Below are 22,932 nucleotides of genomic sequence, written 5' to 3'. Positions count from 1 at the left end.
TGATTGTCTCTAGTGGCAATAGATAAAGAAAAATGTGCTGAATGTGGTGCTAGAAAAGCATAGCAGGTCAGGCAACATCTGAGGAACAGGAGAATCGATGTTTGGGCAAAAACCCTTCATCAGGCTGTGCTTTTCCAGCACCACACTCTCAACTCTAATCTCCAGCATCTGCAGTCCTCACTTTCGCCCACAGAAAATGTACTGTCTGTATCTGACATTTGCATACATTGCATTTTAGCAGGATCAAATTAAGAAGACATTGGGTTATTCTATAGTAATCTACTAGTGAAGATATCATCTGTTATTTGGCTTATTGAGTCGATTGTATCAGAAGTAGAGAAAGCTTTTATGTCATTCTAGTTATCTAAACTTATTTATTAGTGTCAGTTTGGAAAATTGATTGCAAACTTTAGAAGTGTGTAGATGCTGGCATGATAGATTTGGACTTTATAAAAACAGAGATTCAAGAGGCAAAATTTAAAAAATACATAACACAAACATGGAGTCAATTTCAAGGAATTGGCAGGATATTATAGGTATTGATTTTGGCAAGTACCAACATGAGTAGGCAAAAAACTGCAATAATTATGTATCCTATGGATACTTGCAGCTGCTTTGACTTAGGAAGCCATGAATTACCACAGGACAATTACAAACCAATATCACTGAAATGTGGGAATTTCAAGTGCTGACTTTTAGGTGCCAGTGTGATCGTGCATCGATAATGGATAAAATACTAATAACAATCTATACTTATATCCATGTAATGGAATGAAATATCCAAAGGTGATTCACAGGAGGGCTTTAATGTTAATTAGATGGCAAGCTACTACAGGTGATCAGAAAGTTGTACATTTGTGCTGAAAGATAAGTGTGTTAAAGGTCTGAGACTACCCAACCCATACAATGTTATTAGCAGCAGTTTCATTTTTTCTTTGTTACATTGTTATAAGTTTTGTTATTAATAATTTTTGTCAAACATAAAGGAAGCAATGGTGATCTCATCTAGGACAGCTTGATGGGTGGTGGAAAATAACTTTATAGAGTGAAAGATGGATATGCACATGTAAAGAGTAACTACTGATAAATTGTTTGACAAGTATTCAGTGGAATTAATTCAGTGGTTGACCAAGCCATTATTCATCAGTATTGTCAACATTGGTATTAATGTTATTTTTCATGCCATTATATTTGATTTGATCTTTGTGTTTGGAGAAGACCCATGTTTAGCCTCACCTTGCCATTCCAACAAGGGATTAAATTCAGTTCTTTGAACTTGACAACATTGCATTTGCATTGTCCTTTGCTGCAGTTTGTAGTTTAATTGGAGACCTTATGTAAAGAGAAGCTGTATCTTGAGGCAATGTCACCGCAACGTGGGAACTTTTAACTTAGTTCATTAACTAGCCTGAAACATAGATCATTCTGTTAATGGCCATTCAGCCTTCAGTTCTGCTCTGTCTTTCGGTGGCATCATGGCTGATCTAATAGTCCTCAACTCCACTTTCCTGCTTTTTGTCCAAAACCCTTGATTCCCTTAGTAATTGTAAATCTGTCTGTCTTACTCTTGAATGCACTCGATAACGAGCATCTCCAGCCTTCTGTGGTAAAGAAATCCACAAATTTGTTACCCTCTGAGACAAGAAATTTCTCCTTATCTCTGTCTTACACGGATCACCCCTTACTCTGAGATTATGCCCTCTCGTCCTAGATTGGCCCAGAAGATGAAAATTGTGTAGGTTTTAATCACAATCTGCTGTTTCAAGCTTTTCTCTTATTCTGACTGTGGAAAACGCAATGACCACAAGACTAGGTGATAATTCATTATAAAAGTAGAAACTAAAATGTAACTTTTTGGAAACTTGAAATAAAAAATTGAAATGTGAGAAATATATATTGGATACCAACAGCTGGGATGTAAAAAGATGGATTACCTCTCTTGCTCTGATGAAGGGATTCTGCTCAGAATATTATTTTTTCATATTCTGATAAGCTTGCAGGCGTCATTGAATCATAAAACAATTACAACATAGAGAGCCATCATTTGGTCTGTCATGTCTTTGCTGACCTTTGAAAGGACAGTTTTCATCTAGTGCTGCACCCTTGTAGTGCTGAACTATTTTCCTTTTCAGGTAATTGAAAGCTGTTATGTATGTAATTGGAGGTGCTGGCCCTTTAGAAGAGCTGGTCAGGTGAGCCAGAGGGACAGAGCTTGGATCCAGTATAGAACTTGCTGTGGTGATGTGAGCATTCTCAATAAAATGTTGAAGAGTGTGGTGCTGAGAAAGCATAGCCAGTCAGGCAGCATCCGAGGAGCAGGAGAGTCAATGTTTCAAGCATAAGCTCTTTATCAGGAATGAGTGGGTAGCCCAAAGGGGCTGAGAGATAAATAGGAGGGGGCTGGGGTTGGGGCTAGGGCTGTGGCTGGTGAGAGAGAAGCTGGAAATGTGTTAGGTAGATGAAGGCAGGAGTGAGGGTGATAGTTCAGAGAGTGTTCCAGTTCAGATTTACCATTTGTCTACCTGGTATATATTCCTGGTTCCAGAATAAGCACCAACATAACAAAAGCTGCAATTAAACCTGCATTTGTCATGTTCTGAGGCAGTGCATTTCAGTGCTAACTGCTCACTACATGAAAACAGTTTTCCAATGTTGCCATTACACAGGCATAAGAATTGTGATCTAAAGTAGACCTATCAGCCCCTCGAGCCTGTTCTGCCATTCACTTAGATCATGGCTGATAAAATTGTAACTTTGACTCCACATTTCTACCTACATCTGATAACATTTCACCACTTTGCGAATCTAGAATCTGTCTAGCTTTCCCATAAAAATTCAAAGACTCACCTTTTGACATAGGGAGTTCAGAGACTCAACTCAGAGAAAAAATTCTCCTCATTTGTATCTTAAATGGGTGATCCTTCTTTCTTAAACAGTGACGTCTGGTTCTATATTCTCCCCTAAGAGAGAACATCATTTCCACCTTCACTCTTTCAAGATCCTTCTGGATCTTAAACATTTCAATCAAGATGCTTCTTACTTTTTTAATCTCCTGTGGATAGAAGCCAACAATTTGTCATCCTAAAATAACCAGTCCGTTCCAGTTGTCAGTAGAGTAAAATTTATCAGAAATGTTTCCAACTTAATAGCTTATTCGAACAAGGAAAACCAATACTGGACACAGTATTGCAGGTATGGTCTCACCAGTGCCCTGTGGCATGACCTCCCCACTTTTGTATTCAGTTCTCCTTGCCATGAATGAGAATGTTGTATTTTCTGAATTAGTTGTTGTACCTACATACTAATCTTTTGTGATCCCTATTCATCTCAGAATTTTGAAATCTTTCACCATTTTGAGAATATGCTTTTTCTTATTCTTCCTGATAAACTGGGCGATTACATATTTTCCCACATTATACTTTTGCTTCCAGATCTCACCTATTATATAATATAGCTTCCTTATCTCCTTTTCACAACTTGCTTTCCTATCTATTTTATGTCATCAGCAGACATAATTACCATCCATTCAGTCCCTTCATTGAAGTCATTTATATAGAGTGAGGATCTGCACTGTGTGACACTCCATTCCTTGTGTCTTACCAACCACAAAGTGACCGATTTATACTCACTGTCTGGTTCCTGTTAGCTCACTGATCATCAATCAATGTCAGTATGTTAACTCCTACACCATGTGGTTTCATACAGCATTCTATCAAATGCCTTCTGGAAATCTAAGTTTAGTACTCCCACCGGCTTCTGTTTATCCATAGCATATGCTATGTCCTCACAGAACTACAATAAATTAGTTAAACATGATTTCCCTTTCAAAAAGCTATGCTGCCTCGGCCTGAATGCCTTGGATTTTTCTAAATCCCTTACTATAATACCTTTAGGAATAACTTCTAATGTCATTCCTATGACAAGTGCTAAGCTAATTGACCTGTATTCCCTGCTTTCTGTCTCCTTCCATTTTAGAATAAAAGAGTTATATTCACTATTTTAATCTAATGGAATCTTCTCCAAAACTAGGGAGCTTTCAAAAATTAAAATTACCTTTAGTAGCTGCTTTGTTTAAGACTGAGGATGAAGTTAATCAGGACTTGGGACTTGTCAGCCAGTAGCTCATAGCTCAGTACAATTTCCCTGATGATTTTCTTGAGATCCTCTCTTACATTACCTAATTTAACGTTTTTTTCTGTGTTTTTTTAATCCTATGTAAGGAAGAGAAATGCAAAATATCTGTTCTATCCACCTGCCATCATCTGACTTTCTGTTAATTCCTGATGTATTTTCTATAGGTCCGATGCTCACTTTTAACACTTTTGAAATTTTGATGAGAACTTGTGCTATCTATTTTTATGTTTTTAGCTAGCCTTCTCTCGAACTCTTAATTTTTCTTTCCTTATTAATCTTCAGTCATGTCTTGCTTCTGTTATATTCTGTCTCATCTTCTGATCTTCCATCCATTTTTGTATATTTATAACCCTTTCCATTCCATTACATTTGATGCTATCTTTAACTTTATTTTGTAAGTGAGAAATGCTGGGTTCTCCCCTTACAATTTCATTTCTGTTTGGAGTGCACCTCTTCTATGTATTCTGACAAAGTTCTTTAAATGTCTGCCACTGTGTCTCTTTTGACCTATACCTTTACCTAATTTACCCGTTCATTTGGCTAGCGCTGCTTTCGTAATTGCCTTCATTTACTTTTAAAATACTTATCTTGAAACGACTCTTCTGTTCCTGAAACTGAATGCAAAATTCAGTTGTGATGTGATTTTGCTACTGAGAAATGTCGTCATTGTGAGTTCCTCAATTAGTCCTATCTGATTACACAATACTTAGTATAGCCTGCTGCCTAATTAACTCCAGAATGTACTGTTTAACATTATGTGAACTCAATACCGAGGAAATTTTTCCCTCTGATTTTGACAGTCCCTTTATAGCTTAAACTCTCATGATTATCACTACCCCTTTCAGACTAGCTCCATTATTTCTTCCTTTCTGCACTGTACCTTCCTACAGTGTGATTACAATTAGAAACTTCTTCTTCATACCCACAAGTGACCTATTGCCTTTAACATTTCTCATCTCTATCCAAACTGCTTCTATGTCCTGGTTGTTTCCTGAACTTAGGACATCCAACTGTATTGTGTTAACATCATTATTAGTTGGCAGACTCATCCTTCCTCTTTTTTCCAGCCTTCCATCCTTCCAAAATGTCTCTCTCTTGAGTAACTATCTGATTCCCCTTATGCATTCCAGTTTGTGCTATTCATTCATGTTTTTATGAGTTTGAGAGCTTCTGGTTACATGGTATTGACATATACTTTAACAATGTCCGTTCAGAAAACACTGTCTTGGTTAACAACACTGATTGTTTGCAGAACCTCATTGCAACAAGAAACTAGATTGGGTACTACTTTGTAACATGGCTTGTTTCAGAATATTTCATTTTACCTTAATACTTGTATGCACATTTGGCTTATGTAAGTAATAATTTTGCTTATGTGGATGATGTTTTCAACTTGTTTCTGCTACTTATAGTGGTGGGAAGATCTTATAATTTTTTATTACTTGACTTTATAATTTTTTCGATTTAGATTGCTGTTGTTTGAAATAAAATGTGTTAAGTACTATGTAATTGTCTTTTTTATTAGTAATATGACAAAAATTAATAACAGATTATTTCTGTACTTCATGTACTTTAATGCTAATATTTCATAAAATAGTACCTAATTACTTCTACTCTTTTAGGACAACAGCAAATTGAGTTTTGAGATGATGTCATTTTTTGTAGTTGCAGAAATCAAAAAGAATATGACTCAACCTAATCATCATACCAGTGTTTGAGTTCATGCTCAAACTCTCCCATTCTGATAATGGGTTCAATTTTTAATGTGACTGAAATTGGCTTGAGTGTTGCATGGTCAGCTGCCATCAATGTTTCTGCAGTAGTTGCTAATGGCATGCCTGAGCTCCAACTCAATTCGTGCTCACACTCAGTGAGAAATTATAGTCTTCTATGTGACAGTGAGTTCCTTGACTCTGGAAAAATACATGAATACATCAACGTAAATGTAATAGGCAAAGTGTTTCTCATGAAAAGACACGACTGGCATTCCACAATAGTACCCTCATGATGGCAACTGCAGCCTCCACCCTGATTATAACCCTGTTATCCCCGAGTTGCGCTGCATGACTTCCCCACCAATTTCTCACTGTCTTCCACCCCTAAATATCTCTCTTTCCACAACTCCCAAAATGTTTCTTATCCTATCCCACAATGTTTCTCACCCCTCCCCAACTTTCTGACCCCTCCCCACAATCTCTCATATCCCAACCCACAATCTCTTATCCCACTCCATAATCTCACTCTCACCACTCACAATCTCTCTCTCATCCCTCCCACAATTTCTCTCATCTCTCCCACAATCTCTCGCACCTCTCCCTACAATCTGTCTCACCCCTCCCCACAGTCTCTGTCTTTCTCTCTCTCTTTCTTTCTTTCTGTCTCCCTCTCTTTCCCTTTCTTTTTCTCTCACACTCTTTCTCTGTCTCTGTTCCCTCCATTTCTCTTTCTCTCACTCTATCTCTTGCTCTCACTCTGTCTCTCTCCCTCTCTTTCTCCCTCTTCCTCTCTCTCTCTTCCTTTCTCCCTCTCTGCCCCCTCTCATTTTCACCCTCTCTTGCTGTCTCTGTCTCTCGCTGTCTATCTGTTTCTCTTCAATTCATGTGCTCTCTCTATCCCCAAATTTCTTACCCTCCTCCCAAATCTCTCTGTCTCCATGTCCATTGGTTTGTCAGTTGGGAAAATAATGAAATTAGCAAAAATTAGATTCTTGCTCAAGAAAATGAGAATCTTTCTATTGAGTAGCAAGATACAGGTTTGCATCCTTTTACATGCTTTAGCATGCCCGTTACAAGTTAATCTTGCCTCTTTAAGATGTGGTTTCCGATTCTCCCACCCACCACATAGAATCTAGGTGGCAATAATTCACAATATTAAAGTCAGCCTGGCTTCCTGACAACTTTAGCTCATCACTTGCTTTGCCAAATCTCCGTCTTGGGCAGCATCAACATCTCAGGAAAGGTTCCTTGGACAGTGACTGCCCCACATCTGCCTACAGAGGTTGGGGTCGGACTTGTATCGGTCTCACTGCACCATAGCATATCTCTGACACACTTAGAATACAGTTCTGCAATTCAGTACATTGTACTGCCTTTTGGATTGTGCCAATGCAACTATATTGTTGTAGGCCACTTTGTGTGCAGTATCAATCAGAGTGCACTTCAGGGCTTCATGTTTAGTCTCTGAGCATTCACTCATTTTATACTGACTTTAACTCTCCCGGCCTCTCTGCCTTGCCTTTCTGTGTTTTGCCCCCTCCGCGAGATCTTAAAGTCTCTTGGAATTTCTGTTTTGCATTGTTCTTTGCTTTTGCTGCAGCTGTAGTTTTCACCTTTTTGAAGACTTTCCAGGATGTGATTGTTCAAATTACTATGAGAAGAAATGAGGCTTTAGAGGGAATTGGGCAGGGTTCTAAAATCAGATACACCAATGACAGGTAACCTGTGTGGCTTGGTTCCTAAATAGCAATACATTTATCAATGTATATTTGTATTTGCAGTGAAATGTCAGTTGTGCCCACTCAGACATATTTTCTTTATCATTCACCTTCCACTAAGTTTGACAGACATTTTCTGGCTGCTAGCACTTGGTCTGATGTACTGCTAGGATTTAAAAATGGTGAATTTTAGCAGTGGCTCGTACTTTCATTTCTGGAAAGAGGGAATTTAGAATGTGCAGGACGTCAGGGAGGTGTGGTGCATAGTAATGAGGCATGTTTTGGCAAATAGCATGAGAAACTCACTCAGGCTAACAAAAAGAAACTCTCCTTAAAAAGTGCTGAAGTTGACACTTAGCTGATTTCTGGTAATATTCAGCTCCAAGTCTCCTCTCTTTCTTTCTCCAAATCTCCCTCTCTGCATTCCTCCAGTGTCTCTCTCTCTCTCTGTCTCCATATTCCACCAGTCTCTTTCTCTCTCTCCCCCTTCTTTCTCTCTTTCTCTCTCCTCGCCTTCCCCACCATTCTCCCAGTCTCTCTCTCTCTCTCTCTCTCCATTCCCCCAGTCTCTCTCTCTCTCTCTCTTCCCCCTACCCCGCATTCACCCAGTCTCTCTCCCCAATCCCCCAGTCTCTCTCACCCCGATTTCCCCAATTTCTGTCTCTCCATTCATTCAATCTCTCTCTCTCCCCATGCCCCCAATCTCTCCCTCTTCCCATTCCCTCAGTATCTCTCTCTCTCTCCCCCTTCCCTCAGTATCTATCTCTCTCTCCCCCATTCCCCCAGTCTCCCTTTCTCTCTCCCCATTCCCCAGTCTCTTTCTCTCCCCATTCCTCCAGTCTCTCTCCCCATTCCCTTGTCTCTCTTTCTCTCTCTTTCTCCATACCCCCAATCTCCCTCCCTCTCTACCCCCATTCCCCCAGTCTCTCTCTCTCTGTCTCCCCATTCCTCCAATCTCTCTCTCCCCATTCCCCCCATCTCTCTCTGTCCCTATTCCCCCAACTTGTCTGTCTCCTCTCCCAATCCAAAACTCCCCAACCTTAATCTCTCTCTCTCTGCTCCCCAAATCTCTCTCTCTCTCTCTCTCCTCCATCTCTAAAAAGCTTTTCTACATGAATTCAATGTCCTGATTAATTTTGCAGAAATTACACCCTAATACAAGTGCTTAATTTTGTCCCGTCATTCCACACAAACAGCTGGGCAGGTGTGGGGGGGCGCGTAATGATGATGCGTGGGAATCTAGCTTTCTACATTAAATGGCACTGAACTGCAGAAGTCCTTGGAGAAAGTTCCAGAGACAGAGAATTAAAGGATTAAAGGGCTGAGGGGCTTGATTATTGGGAGGAGAGCAGAACAGATAATAAACGGATTGGTGGAGCTTAAAAATAAGAAAGGGATGATCACCTTGTTGGGATTGTCTTATAGGCTTCCGAGTAGTTATCAGGAAACTGTGAAGCAAATACGTAAGGAGATCTCAGAGAGCTGTAAGGGTAATAGGATTGTAATGGAAAGGGACTCTAACTTTTCAAACATAGACTGAGACTGTCATAGTGTTAAGGGTTTGGGTGTGGAGGAATTTAAATGTGTACAAGAGAATTTTCTTATTCAGTATGTGGGTGTATCTACCAGAGAAGGAGCAAAATGTGACCTTCTGTTGGGAAATAAGGCAGGGCAAGTGACTGAGGTATCAGTGGGGGGAACACTGTGGCAAGTGTTCATAATTCTAATGTGTTAAAATAGTTATGGAAAAGGATAGAACTGATCAAAAGTTAACGTTCTAATTTAGATGAAGGTATTCTACAGGAACTTTCCAAAGTTGATTGGGGGAGGCAATTTGCAGGTCATGGGATGGTTGGAAAGTAAGAGACCTTTAATAATGAGATTAGTGTTTAGAAACAGTATGTTCCTGTTCGTATGAAGGGCAAAGCTGGTAGGTTTAGGGAATTCGAGATGACTAGATAAATTGAGGCTCTGGTCAAGAAAAAGGAGAAGGCATATGGTAGATGGAGACAGCTGGGATTGAGTGAATCCCCCAGAAGAGTATAAGGGCAGTAGGAGAATGCGTGAGAGATCAGGAAGGTGAAAAGGAACATGAGATAGCTTTGACAAAAGGAGTTATGGAAAATCAAAAGAGATAATATAAGTACATTAAGGGTGAAAGAGTAACTACAGACCAAATAGGGCCCTTTAAAGATCAACAAGACTGTCTATGTGTGGAACCACAGGATATGGGTGAGATATACTAAAACAAGTATTTCACATCAGTATTTACTGTAGAGAAGGACATGGAAGCTAGAGAACTTTGGGAAATAAATAGATTTATTAGATATCTTGAAAAGTGTCCATATTACAGAAAAGGAGGTGCTGGAGTTCTTAAAATGCACAAATTTAGACAAATGCCCGGGTCCTGATCAGGTATTTCCCAGAACTTTGTGGGAATCTAGGGAAGAGATTGCTGGGAAGACTGGAGTTTTGCTAATGTGGTACCGTTACTTAAGAAAGGCTGGAAGGAAAAGACAAGGAACTATGGACAAGTGAGCCTTGTGTCAGTGGTGGATAAGTTGTTGGAAGTGATTCTGAGGGACAGCATTTACAAGCATTTGCAAGAACAAACACTGATTAGGGATAGCCAGCATGGCTTTGTGCATGGGAAATTATGTCTCATTAACTTGATTGAGTTTTTTGAAGAGGTGACAAAGAAGATTGATGAAGACAGAGCGGTAAATGTTGTCTAAATAGACTTCAGCAGGGTGTTTGACAAGGTTCCATGTGGTAGACTAGTTAGTAAGTTTGCAGCTTATCCATATCATTTCCGGTTCTTTTTCTCAGAGGATGGTAGATGGGGTCTAACTTGATGTGTATATTGATGGAGTTCCGGTTAGAATGCCAAGCCTCCAGGAATTCCTGTGCGTGTCTCTGTTTAGCTTGTCCTAGCATGTGTTGTCCCAGTCGAGATGGTGTCCTTCTTCATCTATATGTAAGGATACTAGTGATAATGGGTCATGTCTTTTTGTGGCTAGTTGTGTTTGTGTCCTGGTGGCTAGTTTTCTGCACGTCGGTCTGACGTAGTGCTTGTTACAATCCTTGCATGGTATTTTGTAAATGACATTCGTTTTTGCTGATTGTTTACATAGGGTCCTTTCGGTTCATCAGCTGCTGTTAAAATATGTTTGTAGGTTTGTGGGCTACCATGATGCCAAGGGGTCTGAGTAGTCTGGAAGTCATCTTGATCACATGGGCAAGTGGGACGAGGCGTAGCAAGCGATGTTTAATTTAGATAAAGGTGATGCATTTTGGTAAGGCAAACCAGAGCAGGACTTGTACAGTTAATAGTAGAACCCTGGTGAATGTTGCTGAACAAAGAGACCTAGGGGTGCAGGTGCATAGTTCCTTGAAAGTGGTGTCGCAGTTAGACATGCTGATGAAGAAGGTGTTTGACACACTTACCCTCACTTGCCATAATGTTGAATAAATGAGTTGGCATGTTATATTGCGGCTGTACAGGACATTGGTGAGGCCATATTTGGAATACTGTGCAATTTCGCTCATCCTTCTAGAGGAAGAATGTTGTTAAGTTTGAGAGGGTGCAAAAGATATTGACGAGGATATCATGTAGACTGGAGGGTTGGAGCTATAGGGAGAAGCTGAGGAGGTTGGGGCTTTTTTTTCCTGGAGCATCAGAGACTGAGGAGTGACCTAAGAGAAGTTCATAAAATCATGAGGGGCATGAATAGGGAGAATAACCAATGTCTTTTCCTTGGGGAAGTCTAGAACTAGAGGACATAGGTTTTAGGTGAGAGGGGAAAAATTTACAAGTGACCTTAGAGGCAATTTTTTTCACGCAGGTGGTGCTTTGTGTATGGAAAAAGCTGCCAGAGAAATTGGTGGAGGTGAATACAATTACAATATTTAAAAGGCATCTGGATTGGTATATGAAAAGGAAATGTTTAGAGGGATGTGGGTCAAATGCAGGCAAATGGGGCCCAGGTCAAATTGGGATATCTGGTCGGCACGGATGAGCTGGATCAAAGGGTTTGTGTCCATGCTGTATGAGTCAGAACTGAGAAGAGAGTCAGGACTCAGGAAGAAATCAAGGAGAATTCTGTTTCAGAGGACCTCAATTACAAGTGATAGCAGGACACTAGGTTGGAGGGGGAAGATCTATATCTTTACTGTGGGTGGTGCCCCTCCCACACTTGGCAGTTTCAGTAGAACCGCACTTCCTTCCCTAAGTCAGATGTCAGTCATTCTTAACAGGAAAAGGCAACCTTGCATATAATTGGCCAATCTGTACACAGCAACCTGTGTAATTCTTGAGATTTTATAGACAAAATACTTAATAATTGAATAATAAGTATGCCTGTCAAATCATTCTCCATTAAGATAACATATGAAATCATGAGAAGAGTCAGTATAAATATAGTTTAGAAACAGGGAAGCTATAATCTGAAAGTTGGCTGAAAACTATTATAAAAACAGGTGGATTTTAAAATTGTCACTTAATGTACATAACCAACAATATTGTTGAGTGGATACAGTCCTGAATATTTAATCCTTTGCAAACTGTGCAGAGCTGAATTGACTGTTAATTATGCTGTACTCTAATTTACAACAAGAACAACTGTGTAATCCAGGATTCACTTGCATAACAAAATTGGTATTAAGCTATCATCAAGAGGTTGTAAACATTTCATGCCTCAAAGATGCTGAAAGAAAAAAAATGTTAGAATTCTTGAGGCATAGCTCACGCAGCCTGTGGGACTATACTATGGGGGGTGCTTGTCAAACTGCAGTTGAACTTGGTCAAATTTTCTTTCTTCAGGCTATTAGTCAAATTTTCTCTTAGTTTCTCATTTGCTGAGCTAAAAACCCGGAAGAAAATCAAGTTACAGCTTACTGGTAAATTTTCAACTCCTGATATTACACCTAATACTAATTAATAGCAATGGTGTCCATTGATAACTGTTGAGGATGTCAATTATAATTCTCCAGTGCAACTGTATCAAATAATAGCTGAAAAATTGCATTTCAGTGCTTATGAGATCAAGCGATAACTGAAAGAAACTTTTGAAAATGAATGAAAGCAGTCGAAAGTGAATGATATTGAAAGAAAGTAACAAAGAGGATTGATGAGGGCAGAGCGGTAGATGTGATCTATATGGATATTGGTAAGGCATTTGACAAGGTTCCTCATGGGAGATTGGTTAGCAAGATTAGATCTCATGGAATACGGGGAGAACTAACCACTTGGATACAGAACTGGCTTGAAGGTAGAAGACAGTGAGTGGCGGTGGAGAGTTGTTTTTCAGTCTGGAGGCCTGTGACCAGTGGAGTGCTACAAGGATCAGTGCTGGGTCCACTACTTTTTCTCATTTATATAAATGACTTGGATGTGAGCATAAGAGATAGTACGTTTGCAGATGACACCAAAATTGGAGGTGTTGTGGACAGCAGAGGGGGTTACCTCGGATTACAACGGGATCTTGATCAGGGTAACTTTGTCATGCAGAGAGCGGTGCGCGTGTGGAATGGGCTGCCAGAGGAAGTGGTGGAGGCTCGTACAATTCGAAAACATTTAAAAGGCATCTGGATGGGTTTATGAATAGGAAGGGTTTGGAGGGATATGGGCCGGTGCTGGCGGGTGGGACTAGATTGGGTTGGGATGTCTGGTCAGTGTGGATGAGTTTGACCAAAGGGTCTGTTTCCGTGCTGTACATCTCTATGACTCTATATCAAAACTTGCTGGTATGGTGAAGCAAAACAAACTTTATAGGTTGTGCCTGCAGACCATGAGGTGCTTTTGAATAGAACTTCAAAAAGGGAAACATGTCTTTATTTCCGGAGGATTAAACACGTTAATTCCTAATGGCAGTAATTATATTCATAACCTATTCAGTCCTTCTTATCCTGTCTTTATAGTCTGAACGCTCCTTCAGCCGTATAACTCTCAATGAACTCTGTCTTCTTAATACTGAACTCTTGTGCATCCTCATTGCTCTTCATTGCATCATACATATCTTCAGCCATGTAAGGCCTCAGGCCTGGAACCTCCTCCTTCAACCTCTCGATCTTTCTTTTCAAGATCCTCATTGCAGGATGGTGGCAGAGTAATGCACTCTTGCTGGAGCTCATGTGCTCTGCCTGTTCATTTTTTTCTCTTTCTTTTCCTCCTTCCTGCTTTTTTTGTCAACTAATGACTTCAACTTACCCGAAGGGCAGTGGAGGAGCTGGCAAGCACTGGAGGCCAATCCTGGAGCTGTGGGAAAGCAGTCCTAGAGTGGAGGCCGGCAGGGGGAGTGGAATCCCGGCGTGGAGGCCGGCGAGGGGAGTGGAGTCCCAGAGCGGAAGCTGGCGAGGGGAGTGGAGTCCCAGAGTGGAAGCTGGCGAGGGGAGTGGAGTCCCAGAGCGGAGGCCAGAGAGGGGAGTGGAGTCCCAGAGCGGAGGCCGGAGAGGGGAGTGGAGTCCCAGAGCGGAGGCCGGAGAGGGGAGTGGAGTCCCAGAGCGGGGGCCGGAGCGGGGAGTGGAGTCCCAGAGCGGAGGCCGGAGCGGGGAGTGGAGTCCCAGAGCGGAGGCCGGAGCGGGGAGTGGAGTCCCAGAGCGGAGGCCGGAGCGGGGAGTGGAGTCCCAGAGCGGAGGCCGGAGCGGGGAGTGGAGTCCCAGAGCGGAGGCCGGAGCGGGGAGTGGAGTCCCAGAGCGGAGGCCGGAGCGGGGAGTGGAGTCCCAGAGCGGAGGCCGGAGAGGAGAGTGAAGTCCCGGAGAAAACTTACCTCAGAGCAGACTGGAGGTTTGGAGTGGAGTAGGATGGTTCTTAGACTGGGGTGTGGTGCAGGTGGTGCAACCATGTATGGAAGCCCATGCGCTCAGCTACAGCAGTGTAATGTTTATGTGTAATTTGTTTGTGGCTGTAATGTCTATCCTTTTAACTATGTCTTATTTCTGTAAAGTAATACAATTACTTCTCTTTTTTATTCCTTTTTTATAGCTAAGATTTGTACCTAGGTTCTTGTACCTAAGGTGGCACTATAAGAGGTGTCATTGTAAATTTTTTCCCTGTACTCCTGTATATCTGTACATGAGTACACGTGACAATAAAGGATGTTCTAATTCTAATTCTCAAACCTGCGTTTTCTTCTTTAGCTCAGTTCAGTTTTTGTCGGATTACTTTGCTGTGAAGTGCCTTGGAACATGTTCTTATATTGGAAGACATAAAATGCACATTGTTGTTGTGACAGACCCTTAACAGAACCAAAGCTTCTGATTCCACATGCTTAGAATCCCAGTAGGAAATAAGAATAGAGAGAGGTTTGCAACATCGATTGGAATCCAAGCAAACACATCAGAGGGAGAAATTTCAAATTAGCAATGCCTGCATCAAACATTCAAAAAAAAGAGTTGCATTTATATTGTGCCTACTTGGCATCTCAAAGTGCTTTACAGCCAATGAGATGTAGTCACTGCTGTAATGTAGGAAATGCAGCAACCAATTTGTGCACAGTAAATTACAACACATAGCAATGTGATAAAGACCACAGAATGTGTTTTTGAGGTGATAATTGAAAGATAAATATTGGTATCAAGGTTATAATGTGCATGTGGTACTTGAAATAGGACCGAGAATCTTTTACATCCACAGAGAGGGCAGGTGAGAACTCAATTTAAAAAGACAAAAGGTGGCTGAGTCTAATTGTGGCCAATAATTTTAACTATTATTGACCAAAAAAACTGTTTAGTTAAAATGAATCGATAGTCTATTGAGTTGAGGATTCCAATTTTGACATTACTTTTTTTAAACCTATGAATTGGGGACTTTTCTCTTTATGTAACTATTAATAATCTGTGTTGCAGCATCTAACAATCTAGTTCTAACCATTTTTCAGTGCACCATATGAACTTGTCTGCTTTTATACATTCAGTTTACTTTGTATTCAGCATACCTACCCAAAACTGGTATATGGAAAAAAACCTATTAATTTTAAATATTTATACATACATTCTGTTACACTGATAACAATGCTGCAAAATGTCACTATTTCATTGTTTTCCTGAAAATCTAGTTTGGCCCAACACCCCCAGGTAAAACAGTTATTGCAGGTTAGAAGATTTATTTCTCCCCAGATGAAAGGGCCTTGTTAGGTTCTTCCTTTTTTTTCCCATTGATCTCTTTGAATTGTCATCAACGCGATTTATGACTATCACTTGAGGGGAAAACAAAAAAGACCGATTCAAATGGTGTTAATTTTATATTTCCAATATCAATCTTGTGATTATAGTGACACCGTGACAGCTAGAACATCTGAAATTGGGTCCTAGAGGCAAAATTCTTTACTGAACATCCCTATTTGATAAATGCCATAAGGACAACAATAAATTTCAAGAAGAGTACCAGCTAATTTGGTGATGGTCATCAGATAGATTTGTTGCTGTGAGGCAAACACATTCCATCAATAGAGATTTTTAAAAAGCCATAATGTTTCATGAATCTAAAATAAAAACTTAAAATATTGAAGTGAGCAGAAGATTAGCTAATATTTGAAAGGGGTGAGACAGTTTAACATTCTGCTTTATTCAGTTGGCTGAGAAGCAACGGGACCCCAGCTCTGACATTAGGCAGTGAAATGTTTAGGGGAGCCTTAGGCATGAGTAAAAGTTGGCTAGCCACTTGAAGGAATAGCAGCTGTAAAAATGGCTCCTGCAGTTAGGTTCCTACTCCAGTCCTTGCTTCTAGATACGGCCTGACTTGGTTGTGTTTATATTTTCACTGATAGCCAAATGGAATTGAGAGTTGTCTTTAGTGATGAAAGGCAGTGAAAGCTGGAGAAGTCAGGCTTCAACTCTTGCTTAAATTAGCTAAACCAATGTGATTCTCCAAGTGTGGTCCAGGGAATAATTGAAAATGCAAGTCACAGCTGCAAAGATTACAGGCACAGCTGAATGAGAGAAAGGACAGAATCCTCATACCCTCACTCATGTGACATCACGCAGCCAGATTAATTCTCACTTGCATGGCATGAATTTTATAATCAATGACAAATGGTTTAATTTCAAAATTATATTTCACTTTCAACAGAGACATTGTGCTTGCACAGCTGAAAGTAAAGATGAGCAACCTGATGAATGTGAATCTCAATGTGAGACTGATATTCTCCAGCTTGAAACTGGACATCACTCTCTTGGTATTTTATCAAAAGCAGCACATTTTTTCCATTAATTCTGATGCTTTTTTTACCCCAGTGGCAAGTGGAAGAAGACTGGGTAGGGCAAGTAGGTGTTCCATTGGGTCTTTTGCCCAATCTCTCACCGATTTGCAGATTAAAAGAGATCCTTTGGTCTAGTGACTAGGAGTCAGGTTTGAGGAATAGATTCTGAATGAGGTAGATGAATAGTGGAGTCAAACAATAAATGAATTAGTGTTGAACCTCAAGGGAAATCAGAAAGTTCACAGGGAATGTAGAGAATATCCATGTAAAAGTAAAATAAATATCTTACATTTTAACGTGTCTTCTGCAAGTTGTGTTTCAAAGAAAATGCACTGCTTATGAACTACAGTGACCGTGAATGTCAGAATTGTAATTTGTATACAGCTGACAGCAGGGTTAGTCAAGGAACTGGGACTTTTGACACAAACTTGCAGGGTTGGATCTTAAGTTTCTCATTCACGTTAGTCCCTTTCTGATTTAAGGCTTGCTGCCAGATGTGCGCGCACACACACAACAATGCCAAAAGTCACATAATTTCACTGATATGAAGACTTTCCACTCCTTGAACTTAAGAATTGTCTGGTTTTGTAAAACTAACAGTGCAAGTGAAGTAAACTTTCATTTTCATCTGCTCCATGTTATGTAAGGATTTAATAGCAGTCAAATTAAGCATTATTTTGAATTTGTTCAGCAACCTTGGTATGCCCGCAGAAGGACTTTTCAATGAACAAAGTTGTTTTAAAATTATTATTTAATCTTAGGAAAAATATTAATTTATATTTTAGAAGAAATTAATAGAAAACATTACATGACTAACTATTGAAACATTGATTTTGATTAGATATGATAATATGATATTGTATAAGTAGAATTTATATTTGGCTTTTAATATTCCTCTGTTTTGTTCTTGTGGTTTATATATGTTCTTTATTCTTTGTGCTTTCATGCTACCTTGCAGTAGATAAGACAAATCACCAATACTCTGGTAAGATTTTTGTGTGTCTGCTATAATGCTTATGTTTTAGCTTATGTGTCCATTCAATTAATTGGTCAGTACTTTTCCCAATTCTGATATAACCTACTGGGGCAATAACCTGGATTTTTTGAGCAGTAGCAATGGTGGTCTGATTACTTCTACCCTCAGAATTTCTCCAAACTGATCCTCCTGTGCATTTCTTCTAGGATCTTCCATATTTGATCTGTCCAAGAAATTCCAAGCACAATGCCTCTTTGGGAACTCTGACAGAGTAGAGTGGAATTAGGGTGGACAGAACAGGCCTCCCTTTTACACTACTAACTGTCTTATGGTATAATTCAAGGCCCAGTGTAAATATTAGTGAATGAGGATGAGTAAGAAAGTAAATGGCTAAGATGTCTATGCGGTGAGTGAGTAGTTTTGGCTTTGTCGGGAGGGATTATGGGATAAAGGAATATAGATTCCCTATAATGTGGAAGCAGGTCATTCAGCCCATGGTGTCCACACCAACCCTCTAAAAAGCAGCCCACCCAGTCCCACCCTCTACCCTATCCCTGTAATCCTGCATTTTCTGTGGCTAATCCACATAGCCTGCATATCCCTGGATATTATGGGCAATTTAGCATGGCAAATCCACCCAACCTACACATCTTTAGACTGTGGAAGGAAACCAGAGCACCTGGAGGAAATCCACACAGTTACAGGGAAAATGTGCAGACTTCACACAGGCAGTGGCCCGGGTCCCTGGCATTGTGAGGTAGCAGTGCTAACCACCGAGCCACCATGCCGGTAGTCAGGTCTGTTTGAGGAAAGTAGTCAGGTGATGAGGAAAGGTGATCATGTTTAGACTAGTCAGATCAGGTTGGAGGAGAGCGTGGATTAGTCAAGTGATTTGGTGGTCATGAAGGGTAGTCAAGTGTGGTAGTGTCCATTATTCGGGAGAGGGAATAAGTTCAGAGGAATGCCAGATCCTGCTGTGATATAAATGGATCTCATTATGTGGCACCTGTGTGTCTGTCTTTTATCTGACTTATTACCTGAAGATCCCGGTGGCCACCAACCGCAAAATTAAAAGGTATACAGCAGCAAAATTAAAAGGTGTCCATGGATTTTCTAGGAAGATAGAATTTTTTCCTCCATCTGACAAAAGTTTCAAATTTGTGAAAGCTGATGCATCTGTGTTTTACATGGTCACTGTAATAGACTACTCAGATAAAGTCTTTTTATTGGCCAAATACTGTCAGAATGCTCCCTTACCAAATGTGAAACAGTACTTTTTTCTGAAAGCTACATCTAAAGGCATGATTAATAAGATAAGAGCACAAAATACTTGAGACTTTGTGAGCATGATCCTCTTTGCACAATGATTAGCAACAGTCTCTGTTATCCTGAGACTTCTCTATCACTTTGCTTACATTTATCCACTGCCTTCTTTAGATTCATTCTTAAATGTATCATTTTGTTTTTGGAAGTAAATTTTTTAGGAAAACCTTGAAAAAATCTTCACATCGATGCACATCTTTGATTCTTTTTTTACTGCCGTGCCAAATCTTAATGTTTTAATTAAGAGGGCAACACATGAAAAGAAACAAAGAGAGAAGTTTAAAATGTACAGATGAATCTTCGAGTAAAAGGAAGCTGGAGCTGCAAATGCTCAACTGACCCAAGTATGAACTAATCCAGTGTTTACTTAACAGCGAAGTCTTTATCGCCTTAAATGGACAGAAACCTACACTTCAACATCGGAACGTATGTCACGTTGTAGCATTCTGATGACCTCTTAAAAACAGAGCATGCTCTGATTTTTTTAGAAATAAATTAAAATGGAATTTCACTACATCTAGCTGTTGCCCAATTCTGCACTGCAAACTGAAACTGGCAAGTACATAATGATCTTTAAGGTGACTAAGTTTGACCAAGATGCTGTAATTTGGCATTGATTCTGGACTAGGCAGGACTGTACCTTTCAGACAATTACATGACATCATAACATGTAACATTCTGTTGCAAAGGTACTTGCCTCACCTTGAGTTAGTCTGTCTGTGTAGTTGAGTCAGTGTAAAGTCTTCAGTCAGCTTTGTGGACCTAATGTACAGTGACATCAATATGCTGAAAATGCAGACTGTTTATGTTGGTGAAGTTATAGCCATAAAAGTAATTAGAAATGTTGATAAAATTCAAGACATCTTTCTCAACAATAAGCATATTCTCTGTGGAATATATTAAACAGACTAACATTTGTAAGCCAAGTAAGACATCATGCTAAAAGCATTCAGGATAGCAATTGGGCAAAAAAAAAATTAGTTGTGGCAGCTAATTAATGGCAATGTGTGAACGCGAAAGCCTGAAAAGGTGAAGGAGGCATGGCAGTTATGAAAAGGCATTTTGCTCCCTGTCCCCTGTTAACCTGTCTGGGTCTGAAGCTGAAGTTACAATTATAACTGAAAGTAAGGGCTACAATCAAAATTAATGGCTCCGAACCTAGCACACTGAAGCACAATTAATGCTCTACCTTTTTCTCCTTTTGAAAAAAATATTTGTTTAAACGTGCTGAAGGATTGCCTCAATCTAAGTAATCATCCTGAAACAAAGTTTGGAAAACAAACACTGAAAAGCCTGTCTATACTAAGAAAGCCTTACCTGTGTCCCGATATCAGTTGATTCTGCTATTTTCTTCGACTGAAAAGAAGTGAAAATTTTAAAACAATATGCATATTATGTCATTTCTGCTTTTTAAGTACAAATGTTGTGTAAAGACACCAGCTCCTAACTGAAAGCAGGCTCAAAGGGATAATGGCCTACTCCTGCACCTGGTTTCTATGTTTTAAAGGGGAAACAAAGTTTAATTATAGAGAAAAGAGAACAGAAGTTAATAACAATTGAAAAACAATAAAGTACTACAGTGCAGATCATATTCTTTCATAGCATTTTTGAAAAGTAAAACTACTCAAAGAAAGATGGAAAATAAACATGGCCTGATAATCCATTGACATTCTGTCAGGAATTCAATGGTTTATTGAATATTTCTTTATCTCAAAGACTGGTATGCAGTCAAACTTCTTGCTTTTGGCACTGAGTTAAGAATGAAATTCCTTGGTATTTATGAGGGGACCACTGAGATCCTGATATAAAAATTTCAGATTTTAGAATACCAACTGAAACTTCAAGTCAATTTCAGGACAGGAGATGTGTTGCTGGAAAAGTGCAGCAGGTCAGGCAGCATCCAGGGAACAGGAGAATCGACGTTTCGGGCATAAGCCCTTCTTCAGGAATGAGGAAAGTTTGTCCAGCAGGCTAAGATAAAAGGTAGGGAGGAGGGACTTGGGGGAGGGGCGTCGGAAATGTGATAGGTGGAAAGAGGTCAAGGTGAGGGTGATAGGTCAGACTGGGGTGGGGGCGGAGAGGTCGGGAAGAAGATCTCAGGTTAGGAAGGCGGTGCTGAATTTGATGGATTTGACTGAGACAGGGTGGGGGGAGGGGAAATGAGGAAACTGGTGAAATCCGAGTTCATCCCTTGTGGTTGGAGGGTTCCTAGCCGGAAGATAAGGCGTTCTTCCTCCAACCGTCGTTTTGTTGTGGTCTGACGATGGAGGAGTCCAAAGACCTGCATATCCTTGGTGGAGTGGGAGGGGGAATTGAAATGTTGAGCTACAGGGTGGTTGGGTTGGTTGGTCCGGGTGTCCCAGAGGTGTTCTCTGAAACGCTCCGCAAGTAGCCGGCCTGTCTCCCCAATATAGAGGAGGCCACATCGGGTGCAGAGGCCACATCTCTGCACCCGATGTGGCCTCCTCTACATTGGGGAGACAGGCCGGCTACTTGCGGAGCGTTTCAGAGAACACCTCTGGGACACCCGGACCAACCAACCCAACCACCCTGTAGCTCAACATTTCAATTCCCCCCCTCCACTCCACCAAGGATATTCAGGTCTTTGGACTCCTCCATCGTCAGACCACAACAAAACGACGGTTGGAGGAAGAACGCCTCATCTTCCGGCTAGGAACCCTCCAACCACAAGGGATGAACTCGGATTTCACCAGTTTCCTCATTTCCCCTCCCCCCACCCTGTCTCAGTCAAATCCATCAAATTCAGCACCGCCTTCCTAACCTGAGATCTTCTTCCCGACCTCTCCGCCCCCACCCCAGTCTGACCTATCACCCTCACCTTGACCTCTTTCCACCTATCACATTTCCGACGCCCCTCCCCCAAGTCCCTCCTCCCTACCTTTTATCTTAGCCTGCTGGACAAACTTTCCTCATTCCTGAAGAAGGGCTTATGCCCGAAACGTCGATTCTCCTGTTCCCTGGATGCTGCCTGACCTGCTGCGCTTTTCCAGCAACACATCTCCGGCTCTGATCTCCAGCATCTGCAGACCTCACTTTCTCCTCAATTTCAGGACATGCAGGCTTGAGTTCATGTCATGCTGACAACAGCCAAGTGAAACAAGTGACCAATTTTGTAAGCAGGTGTCAACATAAAGATACAGAATATAATTTAATTAAAGTCAACTTGGTTGAAAGGATCATAAAATTGGTCATTGCTTCACCCCATGAAATCCTTCAAAAAAGCACGTCAGGGCAAACTCAAAAAATATACCATTAATGCCCAACTTAAAGGATGCAAGTATATGACTGAGGAATAATTATTGTGTCTGTCAGCAAATTTTGTAGAATATCCAAATCTTGGATGTGGTGTTGCTTGTCTCACCCACTGAGACGTAATGAAGCATTTTGTGATATTTGCAAGCTATTTTCTACGAGAGGAGATTGAACAAAAATGTATCAAACTACTTACCTAGAGAAACTCGAAGTACACCACAGTGTTCCATAGCAGCATATGAAGAAGGGCCAACCAAGGAACAATGCCAGGGAAGTTTCCAAAGTTCTATCTGTGGTCCACAAGCAAAACAAACAAAATTCACAATAAAATCTAAAGCATACAATAATACAGTTTACAGATTACAATCAGATAATGTTTAATCAGGACATCTTTAACATCTCCTACCTTTGATTTGAAGTCCCACCTGCTTCAAGAAGACCACTATCACCAAGAAAACCACCATCATCAAGAAAACCACCATCATCACAGTACCAAGGAAACTCATGCAGCCTGCCTCAACAACTAATGCCCAGTCTGACTTCCATAATTATGAAATGCTTCAAGAGGTTAGTCATGGCTCACATCAACTTGAGCT

At 40.6% G+C, this 22,932-nt stretch overlaps 1 protein-coding gene across 3 annotated transcripts in view; it reads left to right on the top strand.

Moving 5' to 3' along the window:
• The window catches only part of sdk1a (sidekick cell adhesion molecule 1a), a 932,616-nt gene that overhangs the window by 529,632 nt on the left and 380,052 nt on the right, over window positions 1-22,932 (top strand). Inside the window, exon 6 of one of the 3 annotated variants that reach the window (XM_043711903.2) lies at window positions 17,723-17,749. The exons of the other annotated variants lie outside the window; for them this stretch is intronic. Within the exon in view, the coding sequence (XP_043567838.2) occupies window positions 17,723-17,749 (27 nt within the window). The remainder of the gene's footprint in view (window positions 1-17,722; window positions 17,750-22,932) is intronic. 3 annotated transcript variants of the gene reach the window in all.

This window comes from Chiloscyllium plagiosum, unplaced genomic scaffold, assembly GCF_037043375.1.
Source record: "Chiloscyllium plagiosum isolate Xiang-an unplaced genomic scaffold, Cpla_swu_hap1 HiC_scaffold_20, whole genome shotgun sequence".
Classification (NCBI taxonomy): domain Eukaryota; kingdom Metazoa; phylum Chordata; class Chondrichthyes; order Orectolobiformes; family Hemiscylliidae; genus Chiloscyllium; species Chiloscyllium plagiosum.
The sequence above is the reverse complement of the archived record's forward strand: the minus strand, read 5'-3'. Positions and strand labels throughout refer to the sequence as shown.